At 41.0% G+C, this 25,504-nt stretch overlaps 1 protein-coding gene across 2 annotated transcripts; it reads right to left on the bottom strand.

Annotated features, from left to right (window-relative positions):
• Positions 1–7,767: 7,767 nt before the first annotated feature.
• Positions 7,768–11,922, bottom strand: RAMAC (RNA guanine-7 methyltransferase activating subunit; the record flags this gene model as incomplete). 2 transcript variants are annotated; one of them, XM_084214111.1, is made up of 3 exons in its annotated part: positions 7,768–8,902; positions 10,457–10,631; positions 11,850–11,922. In XM_084214111.1, 2 exons carry the CDS (start codon positions 10,621–10,623, stop codon positions 8,713–8,715), a joined length of 357 nt encoding a protein of 118 aa, XP_084070237.1. In that variant the 3' UTR covers positions 7,768–8,712. The 2 variants fall into 2 exon arrangements, with proteins under 2 accessions (XP_084070237.1, XP_084070236.1); XM_084214110.1 differs by lacking the exon at positions 11,850–11,922 and having other exon boundaries at positions 10,457–10,641.
• Between the last annotated feature and the right edge of the window lie 13,582 nt (positions 11,923–25,504).

The following is a 25,504-nucleotide window of genomic DNA, read 5'->3' as shown; positions in this document are numbered from 1 at the left end:
TAATGAATTAAATAAAATCCTAGCTACAGATCAGTGACTCTACTATTGTATTTTGCTGGTTAAAACAGAAAGCCTTGCTGTTACTGCATGGGAATGTGCAGTTTGTCAGCTGCTGGCAGATCATCAGCCCTGTGACCGAAGTGTGCAGGGCCCGCTCTGCCTGCAGGCTGGCAGTGTCCCAGGGCCACCGGGAGCGGCAGCCCCAGCCAGGACTGCCCCGCGCCGGTTGCAATGCAGATGTTGCACACACGAGCTCCTTCATGCCTTATAACATTTGTTTGGGCTCTCAGCATGCTGCAGTGGACTGACTGCTCTTATGTATTTATATCTGTTATGCTCATAGGAAAAAATGTGGTTTATTTAGCAGCCTAATCCATAGGAATTCAAATAAATTCTGCTCTTTGACCCTTTCTTGTTTTCAAGTCTGTAGTGTTCTCTACCCTGTCTGTATTAACCCAGGCAATTCCCATGGAGGTGTCAGTGATTTTTATTACCTACAGTAATTTTCTTTGTTTAATAACCTCCTCTCAGCTTTTGAAACTGAGGCACTCTTGTGTAATTTACTGAGATTGTCATATTAAACTCATCTTGTCTCTTACAAGCAATGTGCTCCATAGAGATATTGGTAGGTGCTGTAAGGATCCTGAACTCAGCTGGGATCTCTGAATAACCTCCTTTTATCCCAAGTGGCACAGACAAAAATACTACAAAGTCACTGCCACGCACTGTTCCACCATGAAGCTGTCCCAAAATAACCAATCCATAGCTGATGATAAACAGTGTAGTGGGTGGAGAGCTCTCAGGCTTAAGCTATTGTTGAGAGAAGGAATTGGCAATGAGCTCCAGGGGTTCAAAGAGCCGCTTTCAGAAGGAATATTGAAAGTTTCTATCCTAGTAGAAAATAGAAAGAATCTGAGAAGGTTTTCTGGGCCATGTCTTGGGTGGCATGGTTAGGGACAGGTTTCCACCTTTTCAAACGTAGTATGGGAGGTGTGTTGAAAGAGGCAGGAGCTGTTCATCAGCCCGTGTCCCTGGCACTGCTGTGTGCATTATGTGCAGCAAAGTGGAGTTCAGCCAGAGAGCAGCTGAGTGTGTGGACAGCTTTGAATCCAAAGTCACGACAGGCCCTGCTGGGATGTCTAGGATCCTCCCCCAGAGCATTAATGAGAAATAGATGCCATATGGAGGAATTCTCTTGCCAGCGGTCTGTGATGCCATCTTTGTCTTCTAGTTCTCATCAATTACAAATGACTTTTAAATAGATTTTTGTTTTACCTTCAGTTAAATGGTTTCCTCTTCTCAGCTACTAAGGACACTGACCTTTCAGTAGACTCTTCTAGAATTAAACTTTATTTCTGATAAGAGACTTTTTTGCAATAGCTGATCTATCATTCTTTTTGTTCACCAGTACATCCCCTCTTTCATCATAGTTGGCTCATCTATTCCCCTCCTTACCACTGTATTTTCTTTCCCTGTAGGTGCAAAGAACAACTTTACCTTTTATGGTTTTTTGAAACTCAGATGTTTAATGATGTAATTTTAGTTGTTTGCAGTAACATTTTTGCATCTACTTGTTTTTTTTAAAAAAAGCAAGTACTGTAATAGTTCTAAGGCTGGAATTTTGCTCACCCTTGCTATGGCTGTATGGTGTGTGTGAGGATGTTTATAAAATCAATTAAATATACATGAATAGCATTAAATACAGTAACTGTCACAAGTTTTATTGATGTGAAATCTAGTTTGAGTAGATTGTCCCCTTGTTTTTAATCACCTCTATATAATTCAGTTTTTAATCGCTTCTATATAGTTCTGTGCTGGACTACCCACACCTCTTAGCTATGATGAGGCTGTGTTTATGCCATTTAAATTTTTAAGGCTTTTTCTATTGTACCCATAGTGTTAGAATCACTTAGTGTTTACTGCAGGTCTAGCTTTAAGAGCTTCCTAGGCTAGAATCCCATATATCTATATATATATATGCATGCTATATAACTATGGAGTGACATAAAGACACTGTTTAAAACAAGTCACTACCTTCCTAGTATCTTTGGGTTTAGTTAAAAAATATTTTAAAATCAGTAAACAAATTAATTTCTTCACCAGAATGTTTCTAATACATTGTGTTGCAACATACAGACCCCAGCTGAGATTCATACACCATGCCTAAGCTTTACATAGAGTAGCTGCTGCCTGGTAAGTTTTGTAGCCAAAATGCAGAGCACAGAAGAGGAAAACAGGGCAGGGAAGCACAGTTTTACAGATGGAAGCTGAGACACAAAAGCATTAAATGTGATTTGTAGCTGACCATGTAACACGCATGTCTGGTTCTATTTTTGAAAACATCCTTTTCACTTTCTTTTTAGTTCTGGAAGAATGACTGTAACAGTGGCAAAATTGTCTTTTTAGAATTTTAAAGTAGCTTTTAGAGTTCTGGTCTTCAGAAGTGCTCAGAATATGAGAAACTAGTAAAAGAGCTGTATCTGAAATAAGTTGCCTGGTGCCAGGAAGTGGCAGGGATAGGAAGGCAAGAGTAAAAACAGTATCAGCTTTAAAAAAACATTTTTAGGTCAGTAGTAAGAATATGTTCAATGCAGGTGTGGATAGAAGGAAGATTAGGCTTAGCTTTTATTATCTAGCACTAAATCCATTTTGTCTCAAAAACTAAAATCCTACTGGGTGGGGTATAAAGAGCTCTTCAATTGGATTTGCCCAGACTGCAGGATATGTAATAAACAGTGATTTGTTTATTGTCCCTTGGGTCTGTCCACCTTACTTAAGGACTTAAGCCTGCCAGTGTCATGAGGCAGCTGCTTAACTGCTTCCAGATTCTACATTCTGCCAGCTTGTTCTATGATGGGGAGGTCCCTGGAGTCTGTGGAGGGAGGAATTTGTTTTGTTGTTGGGTTTTTTTTAAATTTTGTTGGTTTTTATTTTTTAGTTAGTTTTTATTTTTTGTTTCCCACCCTCCAGGCTGTCATGTGGCCATAAAGTCACTTGATGACCAGCAGTCCAGTCTCAACACTTACTCTCCTTGCAGGATATATGGGGAAACGGCCATGAAAGAATCCTTTAGCTCAGCCATGCTCCTTCCCTTCATTGCCAGCACTCTAACAACACCTCTCCACTTCCATTTTCTCTTAGAACATAAAAATAAATTACTCCTTCTGATGGAAGTATCCTCTGAGCAGCAGCCTGGAGAAATAGGATTTGCCCATGTTGGCAATATAAGGTAAAGCTCCTTTTCATTCTTACAGGAGTTTAGCTGGGGTTTAGAGGAGCATATGTGTACCCCAGGCTTGATGCTCCCTCAGCTCACTGCAGAGCTTGTGTTTCAAGTGTGTGGCTTGTAAATGAGTAATATGAGCTTGATCTGAGGAGAATGTGTGTCCCCACAGAGCTCTTGCATTAAACAGATCTAAACTCCAGAGCTTTTCTGTGCTGTGTTTAAATGCTCATACCATTAAAACCACTGAAGCAGTGTTCTTAAATGTACTTTGGTTTAGGTCTCAGTGGCATTCATAAATCAAGATGACATGATGACTGAAAACCAGGCCTTTGCTGTGGGAAAAATAATTTTCTTGATATGTAAAAAAGAATATGTAATAATTTGGGGCTGGTTGCTTTTGGTAATTATTACTGTAATTTTATTTTTCTTGAGCACACTTTCAATAGAAAAGGTATCATTTCAAGGATTTCTTCAAAGACAAACTTCAGGCATGACTTTGGACAAAAAGCATGCACTCTCTATGCTAAACCTGGCCAAAAGCTGTGTGAAATGCCTTACAACATAGTTGGGCTTTCAACTTTTACCTCAGCAGTACTTTTATTAATGAAGCAAAGTTTGAATTATATAACATACAACAAAACCCCCAAAATAAAAGGGAGCCCATAGTTAAGGGGCGAAAGAGCCAGCTGCTGAAATATGATTTGATTTTAAAAAAGGCATCTCTCTGTTAGGATAAAGACAACATTAATTAGTTGTCATGCTAGTCACAAATAACACAGAAACTATGCATTGAGGATGGTGACAGGATTTCTTCTGTTGTGTGTTTATTAGACTTGGAGTGAAACGTAGGCATTAGCAACTTCACCATCTCTTGTAGTAAATGTGCATTTTAGCAGGGCAGGGTACTTAGGGGTGAGCTGTACAGAAATAACACTTTGGTGTTGCTGTTTCACACAAGCAAATGAGGACTGACAGCCACTAAGTGCAGTCCAGGCTTTCTGAAGAAAAATATAGGCCATGGTAAACACAAAAATACATTCCAGCCTGCAGGGCCTAATCGAAAAATAAACCTCTTGAGAGGCAAGATTATTGTGCACCACCACAGCACAGTTGCCATTGACTCTCCTGACAGTGCTGGAGCCACTGGACTCTGTTTTGATCTCTAGGTTACCTCTGTGTGTCTGGAATCAGGCTGCATTTTTCCTAGGTGCTTTCAGGGAAACCTGATCTGCCCTATAATCTTGCTTAGCTTCTGGGCATTAGAGCATCAGCACTGTGCATAATTCAGCAGGGTTATGTAGCTCTCTTCTAACATTCAGGGACAAGGGGAGAGATGATAGCCATTTTTTCTGATTGGTAAATGAAAGGCAAAGGAGATGCAGTTTTGCCAAACTGCTCCCTGGGTGGTCAGCACCTGCAGGAGGGAGCAGTCCTGCTTTCCCTTCCTTCTTGCTTGATGCTCATGTTCCTTGTTTGAGCACTAGAGAAGGTGTGACAGCACAGTTGGATCAGCCAGAAAAATTCCCCAGTGTTGTGTAATTCGGAGATTTTTTGTTTTACCCAAGGAATAGGGGTGGTGGCAGATAAAACCTTTTCTTTAATTTGATAGAAAAAGCTTTTCCCTTCCAACATTCTCAGTATGAAGCAAATGTGGACATGTTCTTAGTTAAGCAGAATATTTATTAGTAAATTAATAGTATGAGTTTAAATATATTCAAATGTATAACTGCTGCAATATATTAAAATATATTTAAAGAGTAGATCAAGTATCTTCCTCGTTCCAGGAGTTGAATGTTGATTATTTTTATATTGCAAATGGCATTTGTCTACCTGGTCTGAAATCTCTACTAGAGCTTCTTGAAAGTAGTTCAGCTTCTAACTAACCTTTCAAAGCACATCTGCACATTTCTGTTCCCAGCTGCACAGACAGAATAAAATAGAGGTTGAATAGCACTGAAAACTTGTAAAACTGGATCTCACAAATCACAGTGAGATTTTTTAATTTTTTTTTTTTTACTGTGCATGTTCTTTTGCATTTGAGTTTCTAGGGGCTTAGCAGTGATTTTTAAAGCCTTTATCATTTTTTAAAATGCTAGTCAAGAAATTGTACAAAAGCTATTGATTTTCCTTAGTTATTTGCCACAGTACCTGTAATTTAGCATGATTATTCTTCAGTATCAATTAACAAGCCATGCAAAATCACTGTATGTGTTCAGAAATGGATTTAGAACTGCTGCAAAGCCCTATTCAGGTCTTTACATTCCCACTCCTGGTAACATGGCAGTTATTTTTTAATACATAACACTTACCTTTGTTTTATTCATGATAATAATGATGTCTGAGCAAATGTCAGATGGAAGAGATCTCCTAAAGTCAGGTTCCAGACACTGAATTTTAATGTTTACTCGGCAATCTCCAGCATAGTTAAAGCAAACAATTTCTGTAGTGTTTGAAGTTGCAGATATTAAAGTTCCCCAGCTTCAGCTTTATCACCTGTAACACATTGTAATGCACAAACTGCAATTGCAGGCAATACTCAGCTGGTTTTGTTTAGCTTGACAGAGACAGTAAACTGGACTTTATCATAAATACAATTAATCTAAGTGGAAAATTAGGTACTATATTTTGAATTTTATTTATCTTTCTGTCTGGCGCATGTATTTAGCAATGTATTCCTCTCCCCCCACCTCCCCGAATTAGACTCTTGCTATAATTGTTCCAAGTAAAAGTTTTGTAAATAATACAAACCTTTAACGTTGAATTGAGAGCTCTGCTGGTAAGGCATATGGGAATCATGAATGTGAAAACACAAGCTGGGAGGTCACACTGGCCTATCTCTCTCCTGATCTCAGTCAAGGAACTCAGAATAAGAGAGCCAAGACAGGAAATGTGTGATTCTATTTTATAACTTCCACCTGGACCATCCTCATCTATCTGCTTCTACAGTTCACCCACAACTGGATTGGATTTGCCATTTTCTGGAATACTACACCCCCTGGCATTTTTTTGGCATGCTTTGCTGCACAGCCAGCAAAGTGGGATTCATGATGCTGTCAGGAGGACAGGGAGAGAGCTGGAAAACAATTTGGGGACACCTTAGAGCACCATCCTCAGAAGAGGTGCTCTTTTCTTCCTAAGTGAATTTAGAGTACCTCCAGGGGCTGCTGGGGAGGGACTTTGACAAAGACATGTAGTGACAGGACAATGGGGAATGGCTTCAAACTGAAAGAGGGCAGCTTTAGATGATACTGGGAAGAAGTTCTTTCCTGCAAGGGTAGTGAGAAACTGGCACACATTGTCCAAAGAAACGCTGGATGCCCCATCCCTGGAAGTGTTCAAGGCCAGGTTGGATGGGACTTTGAACAACCTGTCTAGGGGAAGATATGGCAGGGGCTGAAACGAAATGATCTTAGAGGTCCCTTCCCACCCAAACCCTTCTAGGACTCTTTATTCACTAGCTGAAAGATAATTAAAATAATAAAATAGTTATTGATCTTGAAGAAAGAACAGATCTGTTTCATCTGTTGCCTTTCTGCTGGGTTTCATTTCAACCTGAACTGCTACTCCAGATGGTGTGGAAGAAGAACATCTTGGCACAGCCTGACTTCCGTGGCATAGCTGGCAGTATCAGGCTCTTTGCAGGAAGAGATGCACTCCCTTCTTGGAGGGGGAGCCTGGGGTATTTGGCACTTTGCACATGATTCTGAATTAAATGGGAATTTCACTAAGGGTACCAACTTACAGGCTCTCCACAGAGCAGACGTAAGAATTTTGCATGATCTTTTATCTCCCTTTGTCAAGGCTCCACTGTATTAACGAGGGTTCAAAGGAGTGCATTTCATCCACTAGAACTCCTGAGAGGAAAAATCTCTGGTGAATAGATTTCTCTCTGAATTCTAGGCAAATACTTCAGGGAGCAGGACATTAATCCTGTATCAGAGCTAACAGCATTTTATGAAAACCAGAAAACAAATACTTAGCAGGTAGGTGAAGACACTTGTGTACCACAGCCTATGTAAAAGCTACATACAGTGACTATTTCTGTGTAAACACACCCTTTAGCTCTTAAAAGCATCTGATGAGCTGGGGGACTCTGCTTTTGACTTCTGTACTTTGTCTTTAAATCAAGATGCACTAATTTGCACTCCTTATCACATAATGCCATGACTTTTACAGCAGTCAGCAGGGATGGGGCCCTGTTTCTGCACAGCAGCTGAAGAAAATGTCAAGTACAAAGACACACACTGCTCCCTTGATACAAATTAGCTGATCATGTAAATGGGGAAACAGGGAACTCTGACCCTATTAGAGCAAAATGTGGATAGTGGATTAACACTCCAGACTTCTAATTAATCACAATGTGTCCCATCCTTCTGATTGCAGCTGAGTAGGCCATTCTTTGAACTTAAACCCACAGCTGTCCAGTGCTAGCCCTTAGCTGTCAGTGCAGCTCCTTGTTCAGCTGTTGGCTGAGGAGACAATGTTGCAGTCCTGAGTGTCTCAAAAGTAGGTTTCAGAAATACTCAGAACCATCCATACAAGTGAACTATACTTTTATTGTGCGAATACTTAAAAAACCCCATAAATCTTAAATTCTAAGAACTGAGTTACACTCTGCACCATTTATGCTATTTTCCCATACAGAAAAAAGTACAGACCAGTACTGATCATAGTTCTTTTTTTCTACAACATGCACAAAGTATTTCATACAAACTACAGCAGCATTGCAGTTGTACAGCTTTACTGAAATGGGAATTCCAAAATTTATTATGCACACACTGAATTTATTTGAAAATGACACAGATTAATCTAAGTTTGATATTATTTCTCAGGTAAATCTTATATCACTGAACTGCTACAAGAAGATATATTTAACTACTTATTTTTCATCCAACTTTGAGATCACGTTGTAAGAAGAATACTGCAATTGCATTGAAGCCATTGAGTCAACAGACACTATAGCAACCTCATAAAATATTTCATTAAAAGGATGTCTCTTCTCAGTTTTAAGGCATCTGAAATTCAAACCAAACCGAGCTTTTCACTGTCAAAAGCCAAACTAAAAAATTCTCTCCACAGAAAGACACAATATGTTAGTTTCAAAAAGAGCTATCTTAAGGCAATATGCCACTGCTACAGGCTGCATACAAACCACAGCTCTCCTGTCCTTCCCTCACCTGTTTTGGTTTCTAAAATGTAACAAAGAAATCTCAGTGATGGAAGAAAAAAACGTGCACAATACATATTCAGACAAAAGAAGGAGTTAAAAATTTAATCTAAAATCTACAGACTCTAAACAAACCCCATATAATACGCTTTTACTATTCATAAAAGGAGTACCCTTTTTCATTTCACACTACAGAAAAACAGCACTGCACTGTAACGCTGATTCTTCAGTTATCTATAAAACAGTGGAAAAAATAAGAAAACTAAAATCTAACTGAATTTGTTACATAGCATCACTGGACTTTCAACCCACAAGGATTTCAGTAGGGGTGGTAACGAGGCCCTGGGTTGTAGGAGTTGTAGCCATACTGTCCGTAGTGGGATGAGTAGGATTGTCCTTGTCTGTGCTGCTGGTAGTTGTTACCCCAGCCTCTATCTGGCCTCTGATTAGATCTGTAGTCACCTTGCCAGTTGTATCTGTCCCCTCTAAAGTATCTGCCATCTTGAAACCTGCAATGGGAAGATAGATCAAAGTCTGACATAAATGATATCAAGGCTAAAAGAATGAATTATAATGAACTCTTATATTTGGCAATTTTCATGAAAACTGTCATGTAACTGTTAATACACTCAAATATTTATATGCATATATAACAAACTCATGAAAACATACCTACAGTCAACTGAGATCACTCATGAATTTCTTACCCAACACAACATTTGGACAGTCTGTTTCCTAACACAAAGTATTCCCAGGCATTAGGTGAACTGCTGGAAGTTTTAAGAGAGACTCAAACAGACCATAAATCTAAAAATCAACCCCAAGGCACATCTGTAGAGCATTGAAGCCAGGTTCCATCCAGCAGCTTCAAGGCTGAAGGCTTTGGCAAAGCAGGCTTCAGTACAGTTACAGCCACCTAACAGCACTGAGTCCTGGAATTTGAATATTCCCTCAAATACATACTACTGCTAAAACACTGCTTCTTTATCAGTTGTATATGGCCATTGTTCAGTCTCAATTTTGTCTTTTCAGCCCTATCTCAATTCCTATCAAGGCTTGGGCTGCCTCATAGTCATTTTGTTTGCAAATGGTGTGGTGCAGACAAACAACATTTGCAAAAAGTTCACTTTGTGACCATAGTGTAGGTGTAAGAGTTCATCAGTTCAAAGAGCCATGAAGTTTTTAAGAACATCTTAAACTATCACTGGTTTTTGATCTGTGATTCTGTGTTTTTTACTTAATGACAAGCTTCAAAGGTGAGAAAAAGTTACAGTGTTGTCCTCCTTTTCTTCAGATAAGGCACAAATCCTATTTAGATATTTAGCTAAGGAGTTTTTCCAGTTGTTGGCTGGACTAAGTTTAACTACTTTATATTAAAGGCTGATGTTAGTGTTCCCAAATGTACTATATGCTGTAATTGTTGTTTTTCAGTCCCTCAAAAATCTCTCCAAAATTCGGTAAAAAGCTGCAATTACATCTTGAAGAAATAATTAAAAGCATTTTGCTTTGGCAGGTAACAATGTATTTGCCAGACAGATTGGATGATTGATTTTACAGTCACTTCTACGGAATAAAAGAATTACAGGCTAATCTTGAAAAATATAGCAAATATTTAGCTTACAAATGAAATGCTTTCTGGAGAGCTAGTAACAGATAATCACAGTAGCAGCTTGTTCCTTTGCACATCTTCCTGCCAGTTATCATCCAACATAAGATAGGCTGCTTAGTTTTGCAGAAGTTTCATCTTTCCCCTCAGGAAAAATGTTTCTGGCTGAGCAATAACAAACCCCAGGGCAATGGGTTCAGTGGTTCCAGCTCATTCTTTACTAAAAAGCAAATAATTTAGTTCTTTTATATACAATGCAGAAACTTTCCCAGTCAATACAGAGAAAATGTAAAACCTCATTACTTTGCAGAGAAGACTATAGTTCCTCTTAAACATAGTTACCTACAGAGTAACAGGGAACTACTTCAATGAACAGAACAGACTCCCAGACTTCTGAAATCAACTGTCGTTTCAGTGTGTTTGTAAAATGACCATGATTAAAAAGAAAAACCAGTACCGATCTCTGTTTCTCTGGTTGCCACCAGATCTGTTTCTCCATTCTTCAACTATAGGAGGGGGATCTGCAGGGCGTTTTAGATATTCTTGGTATTCTTCATCATCCGACGTGAACCGATGAGCAAACATCATCTCATAATTCGGGGGCATGTCAGCCAAGGAAGTCATTCTGAAAACTTGAAACATGAACACAACAAAAGTGGCTTTTGCAATATATGAAGACTCTCATTGTAATAACTACCAAAATCCATGTAGTGGAAATGAAGGACAAAGAAAAGGTACACTCAGATTAACGTGGTTTGGGGTACAGGTTGGGCTTTGGGAAGACAGCATAGATGCCTCACAGAAAAAAGTACTTCAAACCATGCTCTCCATCTACTCCTGACACTGACTTTTGACAGGAAAACAATTCCTATAATCAACTTCAAAAGTTTGCTAAGGTAGAATATCACGCAAAGCCTACAGATACACATAACCAGCAAGACAGGCAAAATAATCAGATTTATTCACAGTAATTTATGTGTTAATGACTTGATTCAGGGAAAGGTCAGCACCTAAGAGGATGATAAATTATCTCATAATATGCCTGTCTGATGGGATTTGTGTTCAAGGCCTTCATTTCCTTATTTTTGTATATATGCATTTGCCATTCACATGTTGGTGTTACCCGGTACTGTCCATCAGCAAAATCTGCTCTTAATAGCGAATCAGAAAAGCTCTAAGTCCAGTGTTTTAATGAGCCCCACATAATTTAGAGTATTTACAGCCCAGTGTGGGGTTTCTGCCCGCTGTAGCCGTGAGCAGCCCGGTCAGTGGGATGTTCCCGGGCAATCCGGCGGTGCTCCTGCGGCCCCGCTCCCCCTCAGCCATCGGCGCCTGCTGCCTCAGAGCCCTGGGCAGCCCTCCCCCGCCAGTGACAGCGCACACCTCCCCGAGGCAGACGTAGGAGTTATTCCTGCAGGAATAACTCATCCTCCTTTCCTCTGCCAGGAGCTAACCTCGTTAGTTTTTTATTACGGACTATCTCCAAGGGACTTCGCTCCTCAAGCCTATGGCAGCCGGGGTGAGGGCGGCGGGGGTAGCACTGCCCTGGGGACCCGCCGCTACAGCTACCCCTGAGCAGCTGGAGGTGCTGCCCTCCATAAATAACAGTTTATCCCGTTAAAATCATCTTCATCCCGCGGGGGCCTGTACCGGGGACACCCGGCACACTCCTGCACCCAAGGCCAAGCGGAGAGTGACGGAGGGAGCTGGCTGCCCCAGGGCGGCCCCGCCGGAGCCCCCTCCCCTCACAGCGGGCCGGACAGAGCTGAGGGAGGACGCGGGGGTCGCTCCCGCTCCCTCCTCCCTCACAGCCTCCTTCCCTCCCCCGCTTCAGCCCCGCCGCCCCTCACCGCGCCTCAGCCGCCGGAGCCGCCGCCGTGATCCCGCCTCTTCCGGGACGGGCCCCGCCGCTTCCCGCGCCGGGGCGGGACACCGGGGCACACCGGGGCGGGACACCGGGGCACACCGGGGCGGCACACCGGGGCACACCGGGGCGGGACACCGGGGCACACCGGGGCGGGACGGGGCGGGCAGGGGTGTAAGCAGCGGTTCCCTGCGGTCGGGGTGGGACGCCAAGCGCGTTGGCAGGAGCAGTATTGGTTGAGGCTTGTGTGGCGCTGTCCTTCGCTGCCACACGGGTTTAAGGAGGTGACACCTGAAGTGTTTGGGTTTTCACCGAAAGGTGCAGATGAAAAAGGTGAAGTCAGCATGGCGTCCGTGGCTGTCTGTAATGCCATTTAAGTGTATTTCTGGTATAAAAAAGCTTCGGGATTTGTTGACTGCTACGTGAGGAAGGTAAGATGACGTGAAGCTTTTTGGCAGGCAAACAACTCCGTGTAAACCAAAATAATTCTGTGGTGGCGCCTGCACTAGCAATATATTCACCCAGTGCTGCAGATAGTGGTCAGTCTTGTCACCCTTCATCCAGATGAAGTTATGTGTGAGCCTCAGAACTTCAGGCTTGTCACCTTTAATACGGGTGAGGTTAGGGCTGGGGGCATCAAGACCTTCCCACAGCAGAAATGGTGTCGGTGCCCCTGGTCCCCAGTTTGCCTTGTTCCCACAGCGCCCATGTCTTTGCCGTGCTGACTAATTTCCACAACACTTAAGCCAATGATTTTTAAACGGTCTCTTGTGCTGTGTATAAGAAATGGGGTTTTTATAGGACCCTTTCAAAAAGCAATGGATTTTTACAAGCTCTGCTAGAGATTCTATTGCTCACAGGCACTAGCAAAGCAGAGAGACTAATAATCAGGTAGATCACTTGAAACAAAATACCCCAGCAACAGCAATAGCAGTAACCAACTCTCTAAAATTATTAGAACGAATAAGTGCCCTTTGTTTGATATAAACAGCAATAATTACAATCTGCTCTCCTGTGAGATCTACAGCAGGGCTGTATTGTCACTTGCAGAACAGGAGACGATGACCTCAATCCAAATAGCATAATGCAAACACCTTAGCCTGGACAGCTAGTTCTAAGCCAAACAAATTGTCATTGAGGCTGCAAAATAATATCTTTTCACTTAAGTTTTCCCCTTATAATCCCTCTCCTACTGACTGCTTCTTTGAAATGGGCAGAAGTAAGTAGGATTTTATTTCCTCTCCAGACATGTTTCATTTTGATCACTGGATATTGCAGTTTCAGGTGTGTCTACAGAGGATTTCATGCATAAAGTTAAGGGGATGATTCTTAATAAAAGGTACACACTTCTTTATTTTGGATGCTCTAGTCTGCTGTTTCATGGGTGACATTTTTCAGTAAAAGATCAAACTTAATATTAAACCTTTAATTATAGACTCAAGTCATCCATACACGTACATAATTTAGGCATAAATATAAATTCTGTTGAAGGCATGGGCCCCTTGTAATCCTATAAGCAGTATATTTCACAAATTACAGTGTTGGAAAGGTGCTCTCATCAGCATATTTTGCATAGAAAAACACTTTCAGGGAATGGCTAAACCAGAGTGGCATACAATTATATATAATATATATTTATACATGATACTTTTGCTTTGGTTCTTTTTTGTCACATGTCTCTATGGCTGCTTTGGGTTATATCAAGAAGGAGATCATGATCCAAGCAATATCCTAAGATCTCTCATAGATGTTATTCTGAAATTCAAACTGCATATAAAAAACCTGAAATGACAGATGATTTTTAAAGGAATAAAGGCACTCAGAAATGAGTACTGTCACCGAATAGAACTTTCAACACCCACTAAATGCCTCACATAGCACATACCTAGAGACTAGGTGCCTGAGTGCTTAAAAGGTCAAGCTCCAAGTGTTGTCAAGACAGAGAAATTGATAATCCTCTCTTGCAATCTTTCTGCTCACTTCAAGGCTCTCTGGGTAATTAATGTGTTGTTTTTGTGTGAACACGATCTCATAATCAGCATTTCTGAAGTCTACTGCAGAGTGATAAAGCCTCAAAGGGTTTGCTTTTTTCCTGTGGATTTCATAATGTTAAATAATGTGCTGTTAGACAAAGTCTTATCTTCTAAATTTTAAACTAAGACTTTTTCCTTGTAGCCTATTGGAAATTAATTAAGCTTTTGTAGAATGGATCTTCCTGGCTGAACAAAGGAGTATGTGCTAAAACTAGCAAAGTCTTGTTTGCCTTGAAACAATGGAAATGGACAGGTTTTTTTTTTACTATTTAGCCTTGATAACTCTTGCTGTTCTGTCACAGGACTTTGAATTTGATATTTCTCCTAAATCCCCAGCTTCTGGACTCATGTCTTTTCTTTATACTCAGCTTTCATTTGAAAATTAATTTCTAGCCCTTGTTATTACAGACAGTTCTTAGGTAAAGAGGTAGGTCTGCCCTACAGGATAACCAGCCTGTACCAAGGAGCAAAAGGAAAAACATTGTTCAAAATTTATTTGTTTAAAATCTTGTATATTTTGCAGTTTTCTGTTATCTTTAAGACTGTGTTCATTGCTGTGTCTCAGTAGAGTTTGACAGCTGTGACATTTTTAATGAAAAGTCAGCCTGTGTCTATCTCAGTAGCAAGGGAAAAGGAGAACTAATTTTTTTTTCGGGGGCGGGGGGGGGCATTTCTATATCTTTAAACGGGAGGAATTCTTTTTCTCTAGTGTTAATATCTACTTTGAGAAATCAACTAAGAAACTAACATCACTTGTAATGTGGGCCTGTCTGATTGAGGGATTATTTGTCTATAAACAAATAAGCAGGGAAGCCTCCATAGATGGTTATGGATCCTGCTGGAGGTTTTTAATAACAAAGTAACATTTCAGAAAATATTTTGGTGAAAATTTGTCTTCAAAACTCTGATTTTTTTCTTAGTTTGCTGAAACTCCTCAGTGGTTTCCTGTCAGCCAATTTCCCTCTCCCCCCCGTTATTTTTGAATGTCTCAGTTACTGTGTAACTGAAAGCCCGGTTTGTTTGTACAAGGAAACCTGATTTCCCCAGGTAATTTATTCTAGGAAATGGTGATGTCTGGCACAGCTAGGGAGAGCAAGACTTTGTGTTCTGGCTCCGGCAGGTACAAAGGGCATGTGTGGCAGCCTTGTTATTGATTACCCATAAAGGAAAGCTGTGTTTCTGTGGGCACGAGAGGCTGTCAGACCACCAGGGGACATCTGAGCAATAATGAGCGCCAGGTGTTTGCTCCATCCTTCATTGCACTGGGAGAGAGGTAAGCAGAGATACTGCTTAGCCTGTCTGCAGAAATACTGGGGGTTGTGCTCTTTCTCTAGAACCTGTGCTCAGAAGATGAGTTCTCATCATGGCATTTTATTCCTTTGTCTGGAAAGGATTATTGCCCAGATGAACCTCACTTAAATAACAAGAAAGACAGAAATGCAACAGCTGCTGCTGACAAATGCCTCTGAAGCCCATGCAGCTCTTCTGTCAGATCTCTGCTTTGCCTTTGCTCTTATACTGTACAGTATCACTGAGCTTCAGAGTGTCTTTCACACACCTCCATATGGTGTTGTAAAGTGAAGTCCATAAAGGAACAGACTGCACATTTCTAATGACTTCACTAAACTTGATACAAGAAATGTTTCCTTCCCATAACAATGACCTTTAAATGTTAACTGGCTAAAAAAAATAACATTGTCCTTTTTTAAAAAGGGGGAAAAATGCAACTCTTTGTGCTTGATTGTGTTACAGAATAACAGTTTTGGTTCTGCGGGGCCCAATTCCTTTGCATTGAGTTTACCAGAGTGCTTGCTTCCTAATTTATGCCAGTATGAAAGAAGGCCTTTAATTTCCCTAAGAGCTACTTCTGTTGTCTGTCTTTTGAAAATCACATTAAATTTTATTTCTAGCATATTGCTCTTAAAATCTGACTGTCATTTATCCATATTTATAAACAAATATACAAATTTTAAATCACTACATTCTAGCTGCCTTCTTTTATTTTCACCTTTTAAACTGACTAAGCCAGCTATGCCCTTTGGGGTCTATAAGAATGAATCATTTTTATTATTTTTTTCTCTCTTAGACAGTAATTACAGGGTAGTATGCTGTCTCTGGTTTTTAATATTATGGTGCCATTTTAATCCAAGGTGCAACACCATTAACTTCAGCAGAGTTACGCTAGCAATGAATTTGTCCCCAGGAGGCTTTTCCAAATGTTCAGTTCTTTCCTCGTGATTGCCCAGAGGAATGGAGAAGAAGAAGGCAAGACAGAGGACCCTTTGATAGGAGGAATGTAGTTCAAAGTGAAGTCGTGCTGCTGCCATTCATGGGGCTCCATATGTTCCTCATTTGGGGTGGAGGTGGGTTAGGCCCCGTGGGGCACACATGCTGGGGCTGGGGGGCAGGCAGAAGTTTTACACAGCACATCTGGTGCACAGGTTATCTCATTTCCTAGATGTAGGTACTGTACAAATTGGAAGGAAAAAAGAGAAAAAGTGGGAGGAATATTCAGGCACTTTAAATGTACTTCTGTGGAACTGCTTGAAAGTGGAGTAGCCAAACACTCAGATATCAAACTCATCATGATCATCACACTGTCTCAACTCCAACTCAGAAGCTTTTTAGATGTCAAGTAATTCTGCAAGTGGGGATGTGTGAATCAGTGCTACCATGGATTACCTATTGTTAAGACATTTGCAAAATATAAAGAAGGTACTTGCAGAAGTTTCTAGCACTAGATTTTATTCCTACTCAATTTTCTTTTACAGTTGGATATTTAATTTCAGTTTTGTCTCATTTCTTTTGCCCATATCCAGTCTAAAACATTCAAAACCTCTGCAGTATGGAAACACCAACTTGTAAGTTAAATACAAATTAATAGCACCCATCTGAGTTTGGAAGGGGAATTGAGAGCATTTCCTCTTTGCTGTCAGGGAGCAGAGAGGGACAGGAGGGCAGCATGGCTGGCAGGGTAGGGGCCCATCCCACAGCCCCTGAGCAGGGCTGGCCAGGCTCGCAGCTGAGGGAGCTCAGTGGGGCAGACAAGTTCACAGGGCTGAGACAAGTCCAAGGCAAGGCAGAAATTCAGGTCAGCACGTGGGTCACTGCCCAGACGAGCAGGCACAGCGGGGCTGGCCAGGGACCGAGGGCCCCCATGCCTGGGGCCGGGGGGCTAGGGCTGGTCACACCAATTAAGGGCTGTCAGTGCATTCAGGGCCCCAACGTGCACATCTGGTAGCAATTGCTGCTGTGTTTAAATCAGAAACAGATCCTTGCACAGCCCAGGATCTAGCAGGGGGGAGTGGTTATGCCTTTCAGCAAAGGTGTAGCGTTTCTCCTGGGTTGGACGCTTGATGCAGTGTGACTGTTACACTCCAATCAGTCGCCTCGGATACAAAGTCAAATATTCAACCTCTAAAGTGGATACCTAGGTCTCCTGTTTTACTCCCAGTCTCCCTTCTCAAAAGGGTGACATTCTGTGGGCACTGGAGCATTTCCCTGAGGCTCCTGTGCTCACTCTGAGGCCCAGAAGAGGTCTGAAACCTGCCCATAGATGTGCCATGAAGCCCCTGCTCCTGCCTGTCCTGTCCCTGGGCAGGGTTGAGCACAGGTTCAGGTTCTGCTAAAGGCACTGAAATAGAACAGCATTTCAGGGTCTTGCTCCCTCTCAAGGCTGAGGTCAGTTGAAGTGGTCTAAGTAATACTCCCTCTATTTACTATACATGGCTCTTCCCAGATAGCTTTACCAAGAAGTTGTTAGCACAGGAACTGATCTCCTTTCTCTTGTAAGGAGAGTTCCTTAATGTTCTTTGCAGCTCCTCTTGAGTTTAAGGGCCATTAGAGAAAGCAAGGGCTGAACTATAGGCCAGCTTTGTACTAACTCAAATTGAGAGTGTCTTTTTAGTGTTAAGTAACTGCTTTTAAAAGTTGCAAATCAGAATTTTCCAGACATACCAATCAGCATTGAGACCACACTGTGCTTCAGTGAAATAAGGTATAAGGGAATTAGCTGAGCTGCAGAGAAGCCTGCAGGATTTTGCAAAGCTGGGCTGAGCAGTCTTCTCCCTGTTGGGAGCACTCCTCTGTGCATCCCTGCCTTGTGCCTTGCCCTTCACAGAACCTGGAAACTCTTTGACAAGGCACTATCTCTTCAGTTTATGTCTGTGCTATGTGGTGCTCAGTGCTTTTCTGGGGGTCTGGGCCAACACTGCTCAGAGCAGTAACAACTCTCACTCCTGTTACTAAATTGGGACTTGAGATCATTCTTTCCAGCAAACAAGGGTTCCTAATCTTTCAGGAGATTACAAATTGGCTGCAACCTCTCTGCACCCCCTCCTGCCTTCCTGGAGCACCCCTCTGCCTCAGATGTCAAGGCACAGCATCCTTGCCTCCCTTAGTTCTGCTGTAATTCCTTCTCCCATCTTTGCCCCAGACTCCTGCAGCAGTTTCCTCTCCTGGAACATTTCCACAGTGCTGTTGTTCCTGTGGCCCTGCTCACCCTCCCCATTTCAGGTATCCCTTTCCTACTCTCTTAAGTTGTAGATGCTTCTTCCCTTTTCCCATTCCACCTGCAGAGCTCTGCTGTGGAGGCAATCAGCTGCTGAGCATGGCAGTGCTCAGCTGAACTTTCTGATGCTGGTGGGGAACTAGTGCAGAAGATCTTGCTGATTACTTGACAGTCTAAACTTAAAAAATATAGAGATATTTTCATGGAAAATTCATAGTTCTGATGGAGCTTCTGATGGAGGCTCATTAGAAACAAGCTAAGAAAATCTCACATATAAATGAAAAGCACATAGTAGATCGTGGTGATATGCTGAATATGATTGTTTCTTATTATGCTATGGCTGCCCATTTTAAGAATAATACACAGTTATTTTCTTGGTCTTAAATGGTAGTGTGGGGATATCACAAACCTCTCAAGTAAAAACTTTAATTAAAAAGCAAACATTAATCTCCAAGCAGTAGCATCTGCAGCATATTGCAAGATAAGACTTCACCAACCTGAAGAACTAAGCACGATTCTAATTAAATCAGGGGAAAAAAATTATGAACTAGATATAGGATTTATTTAAGGATAGCAGTTATATAAGATATCAAAGATGTCACGGTTGCTATCTGATGGGAAATGTTGCTGCCAGATCTCACAGACTATTTCCAGGGAGTGAAATCCTTGTTCCACTGGTTCCAAGTGCTGTTGTGATTTTGCATCCACAGGGTCAGGACTTTGTGGTGGCTCTCTGTTGGACATGGGAGCCCCGTTGGCCCTGTTGAAAGCTGCAGATGATCCAGTGAGGAAGCAAGGTGCTCCCATGGCATGAGGAACCACCACACTGCACGTGCTGCTGCTCTTCCAGTGAGACACCAGTACAAAGTCCTGACTATTTATGGTTATTTAAGGTCCCAGAGCACCTTTTGAAAATTAAGTCTCTTAATCCCTGTATGCTGGCCAAAATCTATTTTAAGTAATGCCACTCAGCATTTCCTGTATTGTTCCAGATGAAGATAGTGTTGGCTGTTGCATCCTGTTTCAAACTGCATGCTGGGCTCCTCTGTTTTGGAACAGCTGATATTTTCCAGAAACACCATGCTGCACTGATGTGTGAAGTGATCTCTGTGTATCCCTCCTTGTGCCACAGGAACGGAATGAGGATTAATCAATTATGACCAAATCATGATCCCAGTGAAGTCAAAAGAAGGATATCTTTCCATGAGTATCATGGGGGCCAGGGCTGGCTTCTGTTTGGATGCTATTGCTTTGAGATGCCTGCATGTAAAAACAAAGGAAAATGCAAAGCATCACCTTGTTGAGGGTGTCTGTGTTATGAGAATTCCTTTAGCTGGAGATGAAAATGCATTTTAACAGCTATTTCCTCAAGAGTTTAGTTACTTGTCACAGTTATTGTGCTCGAGGAAATTCTGGTTTGTTGAGTGTGGCTTTAAGCATGTGGAGCTGGCTGGCATTTGTGGCTTTGCATGTCCTGTGCATTCAAAACATGCTTGGTTATGCTTGCAGGGCTGGCTCCTGCTCTTTCCCAGAACAGCTAATGCTGTTGAATTGTATCTCAAAAGCCATGTTCTTAAATCCAGCTAGAGTTCAGCTTTAAATATTGGAAAAACATTGAATACTGAACAACAATAGCTGCAGGTTATTCTCTACGACCAGGTTTATTTTGGGCAAACAAACAGGATCTAAAAAAGAGCAATTCTGGCTAGATTCCTAGGAGACTGCAAAATATTTCTTGCTTAGATGTTCTGTCACATACCACTTATGATGTCACATTTAGAACTGTAAATCCATTTACAAGTTGGACAAATGATATCACTGAAAAACCTTTTTGGAGGATCACCTAACTTCTTCCATGCAAATGTAATAATAGTACATCTCTCATGCAAATATAGGGAAGAGTGGTCATGAACTATTTTAGGAAAAGGGTACTCACCAGATGGGCATAGAGAGAATATTCAGTCAGAGGAGCAGAAGAACAGTAATAAATATCATTAAAGGTGAGTATGGATGAAGATTAGCCTATTCCTGCATGAAAATGATCAAATTAAACTTAGAAAAATGTTGGTACCTACACAACAGAAATCATGTGCTCTTCTGCAAAGAAACAGTAAATGAAAAATAGAGGATATATGTCATCCATACATTGTAGTGTTGACTTAAGTATGTAGAAAAGGTTTGATTTGTGTATAATAATATTTCTCTGCTGCCTAAAGACTAAATTAAAACAAAACACAGTTAAAAGCTTTTCTGGAAGTTGTAAGTTTCTTCTGGAAGTTCTGCTCCCCTTTGCTCAAGTCCTGTGGTGTTAAAGTGAATTGTTTGGTGTCATGTCCCATGGTAGTGCACAGTGACCCCTCCCCTGGCTCCAAAGCCCAAAGTGAACTGGGGATGAAAACCTTGGTTTTACATTACCCATTGCTGCTGCTGCCTCCCATCCTTTTTCTTCTAAACCCAGGAAAGGACTCTGGATCTAGAGACTGCTCCTCTGGGTGCTTGAGCTGCAAACTGTCTCTAAAATTTTGGGGTTTTTAAAAAGTATTTGCGTTGATTAAAGTTTTGCTCTGATTTTTCAAAGAATATGGATTTTATAAATCTCCCCAAGGACCATGAGATTTCCCAAGAAAAGTGGAATCTTTGCTTACCATTAGATACAAGAACATTATAATTTCTGTTTTGTAGAATTTTGCAAGATTGAATTTAAGAGTGTTGGCAGTAGATACTTTCTGAGAAGAAAAACAATGAACTGAAAAAAGAAAAAAAACCCAGTTATGTTTATTTCATTGGCTGGTAGCATTTATGTATTTTGTCAACCAGGTTTTGTTGCAGGATAAAGTAACATTGGGTAGAATTAGGAATGCAGAAACACTCATTGAACTATCCAGGAAGATACCCAGCTCAACTTGCAACCCAATTGAGGCCTTTAAAATGCACTTTTTCATCAAGGTATTCCTGGTATCTTTCTTTGTGGAAGCTGTAATCTTGTTATTCTATTGTCAAGCAGCTATTTTTTTTTTTTTTACTTTTTGAGATCTGAGTTTTTAGTGTAGTTAAACCATTGTGATTTGTGGCACTCTGGCTTCACTTTTATTATTGATTAATTATTGTAGTTTAGCAAGACTTAGAGAAAAAGACTGATATAAGTCAAGGTCTTTAACATTTTTAACTTTATTTGAAAATGATATAAATTAAGGCTGGTAGAGTTTGTTTATTTGTTTGTGGTTTGGGGGGATTATTTGTTTGGTTTGGTTTTATTGTTTTTCTTCTCTAATGCATTTTGGAAGAATAAAGACATTATCCTACTTCTTAAATGCATCTCAATTGCTTTCCATAGGACAGTCTTCAAGGTGAAAAGCTCAACACTTTTTTTCAGAGAATGGAGCAGAATATAGCTTTTGTGGTAACAAACAGTTTTCTTCACAAATGAAAATAATCCCTGTTTGTGAAAAACACCCATAGCTGATATCCTGGGCCCTGCCAACTTCCAATCTCTGAGCCAGGTGTGACTTCTCTAAGTCAAGGTATTTTTTACAACTGGAGGAGAAAAACCTTGTGCTGTGGTGTCCCTTGTGTCTTTGAGAACTCAGGTGAGTTGTTTGGGGTATCACCACTCCACCTCAACCATCAGGTTTGTAAATAGCCTTGAAATCCTGTGTGTCTTTGCTCCCACCTGGCACTGTCAGTGCTGCTCAGTCCTTGGAGAATTCATCCAGGCAAAGAATCCCCACAGCTCAGCCCACAAGGAAATACAAAAGCCTTTGGGCATTGCTGGAAATGAATCAGACCTCTGCTGTGCCCAGGAAATTCTTCCCTTTCCAGTCGGGCAAGCAAGGAGATGATTGCAGGTTAAAGTCCACCAATGAGTGAGTCCAAAAGAAACACAAAGAATGAGGTATTTTGCACCAGCCTGAGGTACAAATTCCCACAAGCAGCCAAGGCAGCAGTTCTGGGAAACTAAAATACTCTGAAACGTCTGGCCCCAACCTCTCTTTCTCTATAGAGGGAGAGATAATGGGGACACAGTGATGAGTGACCCGTGGAGGAAGCTGGGGGATAAAGACCTGCCTGCTGGCACACACAGACCCTGGGAGAAGGGCAGGCTGAAAAAAGATAAAACCACATTTCTCACTACAGTCTCCAGGAACATCCCACATTTCCTTCTCATTCCCTCCCCTGGCTCCTGCCATCAGCCTGGGGGGATCTTTTCCAGCTCCCCCTCTCTTTCTGCCCCCATGCAGCAGCACCCCCTTGCCCAGCTCAGGACACACAGCAGACACTACTGCTGTCCTGGAGAGCCCAACCCAGCGAGCACAGCACAGTGGGCAGATTGGGAAGGGAGTGTTGAAAATGCCACTCTGTGGTTGCTTGGAAATGAAATCCAACTTTAGTATTATTTTTGAGCTTATATTTTTGAATCCAAAATTCCATCTGACGGAAGAGATGGGTATTTAAACAGATGTCTGCAATTTCTTTAAAAAATAGAGATTGAGTTACAGATGGTAGAAAGGGCCTGAGAATTAAAAACTCCCGAGCTACAAGGAAATTTACATGTGAGCAAAATGTTTTGCTGAAATGTATGGTCATACAATTCTGCATGTTTGAAAATTAAGCTTTTTTCACTAAAAATGTGAATATCTTTTCCCTTCCCTATTATCTGCTTCTCTGCTGCAGCCTTGGCTGTCACCATCACTGTGACAGCCAAGTCGCAATATGAGGGTCCTGTTGCTAACAGACAAGACATACAGTTCTTTCCTTCTCCTTTCTCTTGTATAATTTGGCCTGCCAGGACCAACAATTTGGATCTGAATTAGTTTAAAAGAAAACTAATCTACCCCGTTTGCATAATTGGTGCCTGATTGCTCTAACTCCCGTTTTATAAAATGCAAATAAAAGGAATTTTATGATATAAGCCTGGAAGGAAACCAGAGTCAAAATCTGTATTTGCAGATGAAATGAAACCTTTTTTCCTTCTCTGAGGATTTAAAAAGAAAGCCCCCAAAATAAATTTTGAGTGAAAAAGCTGATAACTTCTAAAGTGCCATATGAAATGCAAAGTCCTGCATATTGGAAGGGAAAAATGGAACATATTTGGTACAGTTTTGAGGAGCAAGTCAGAATCTATCTCATCTGTGAGACCTGTACATGCCTTGAGCAGCTTTATGAAGCTCTTCACTCATGCATGTGGGCCCAGAAAAGCAGTATTTTTGTGCATATGAACAAGTAAATAGACTCAAATACAAGCTGTGAGGGCACTCACATGTAGCACTCATCACCTGCATAGTCCCAGTCTGTCCCCTGCCAAACCAGTTCAAACCAGAATGATTCCAGAGCACTGCAGCAAGACCCACTACATACAGAAAAAAGCTGTAAGATGACCAAACTTATTTCCTTTACAGTGAAGTGGACACAATCAAAGAGTCTGCATCAATGAAAACATTAAGCAGGAGAATTGGGATTATCTGTGTCTTACCTAGTCACTACAAAGGAAAAGATCTGATAAGGCAACAAGGTTTGCTCCTCTTTGTAGCCTTCAACACCTTGCTGGGTGCCCACATCCAGGCTGGAGTCCTGTGGTGACTGCAGGGCATTGTTCTGGTTTTGCTGGCTTTCTTTATGTGTCCAGGTCTTCTCTCTCCAAGATCTTGCTTGAAATTATTTTTTGTTGGCTGCATTTGTCTTTATTGAGAAGGCAACATATACCACAGTGTGACAGTGACGGCTCTTTGCATTTACATAAACATCTGCTTGGATTTGGTACTCGCATATTTCACAGAATAACTCTTTAAAAAATGAAGTAGAAACTGGGCATGAACCTTCTATGACTCCAGTTAGACAGGTGCTTCCTGGCACTAAGTAAACATAAGAATAAACTGCACAGAATAATAAGAGAACATGCAACCCATTTAAAAGTAGATTGACAAATTGCTTTTAAATTACTTTCTCCTTTTTATTTTTTGCTTTTAAAGACACAGAAAGTAATCATATTATTTTTGCTTATTTCTGAAGGAGACTGGAGGGAAAAATTTTTTTTCTTAGAAATCAGATGTCTTGTTGAAGGTCTCATGTTTATTGTGAGCTCTGACATTTTAATTGAAAGGACAAGAGCATTTATTATTTTAAGCAAATAGATCTTTTGTCCTAATTATTTTTTAGACATGAGATTAAGTAGGTTTTACAAACAAATACTGCAAATCAGAGTGTTTTCTACAAAATTCTTGAAAATCCTTTCTTTTCTCAGTTGCTCACCTTTAACATTTTATATCCAGTGATATTATAATTACATTAGTTCTCCATTTGTCAGGAGATTTAAAAAAACCCTAACTCTCTGTTTCAAATGTAAAAATCAAGAATTCCCCCAAGCTTATTTTGTTTAAACTCCTAGATAACATTTAAAGATTAAAAAATGGTTGGTTATTTGTCAAAGGGAGGAAATGGCACAGTCCTGCTGGATTAAAAAAATGCAGATTTGATTAGTCCACTTGGAAAAAAGAGAAAATCACCGTACTGAATATTTTATTTAATACTCTCTGCCATGGGAAATAGAGAGAAAAGTACCTTAAAGCACAATAATTTAAAAAGACTGAACAGCAGGTTTATTCTGCAATAAAATTACATCTAAAATAAAATAGAGTGGTAGAAGACAACAATGGTGAAAACCAAACAAAAGGAGAGAACAGAAATACAGAGAGAGGAAGAGCCCAGTGAGCTCTGTGCTTTTCAGAATGCTGGGTACATAGTCCTGATTGTTAGATCAGCTTTCTGAAAAGAATATTCACCCTGTATCTAGGAATCAAAAAATTATATCTTTAGGAGGCCAGTGGGAATAAGAGAAATTCTCATCTAAAGAAGTTAAACCCATTTACAGAATGTGGATATTTTTATTCCTCAGCTTGAATCCTACCAAGGGATCCTGTGCCTTCAGTATTTTGAGTGTTCCTAAGCGTGCCCCAGCAATAAGGGCACACTTGTGAATACTAAATGAGGACTGAATTACCCTCCCTTACACATCCTGTGCCTGAGCCAGCTCGGAAATGAAAGATCATGTCACATATGAAGCTTGAGAACTGATTAATTGGGATAGAATATTTATAGTTCTCA

This window comes from Fringilla coelebs, assembly GCF_963513975.1.
Source record: "Fringilla coelebs genome assembly, chromosome: 12".
NCBI classification, from domain to species: Eukaryota; Metazoa; Chordata; class Aves; order Passeriformes; family Fringillidae; genus Fringilla; species Fringilla coelebs.
This window is presented reverse-complemented; position numbering and strand designations above follow the sequence as displayed.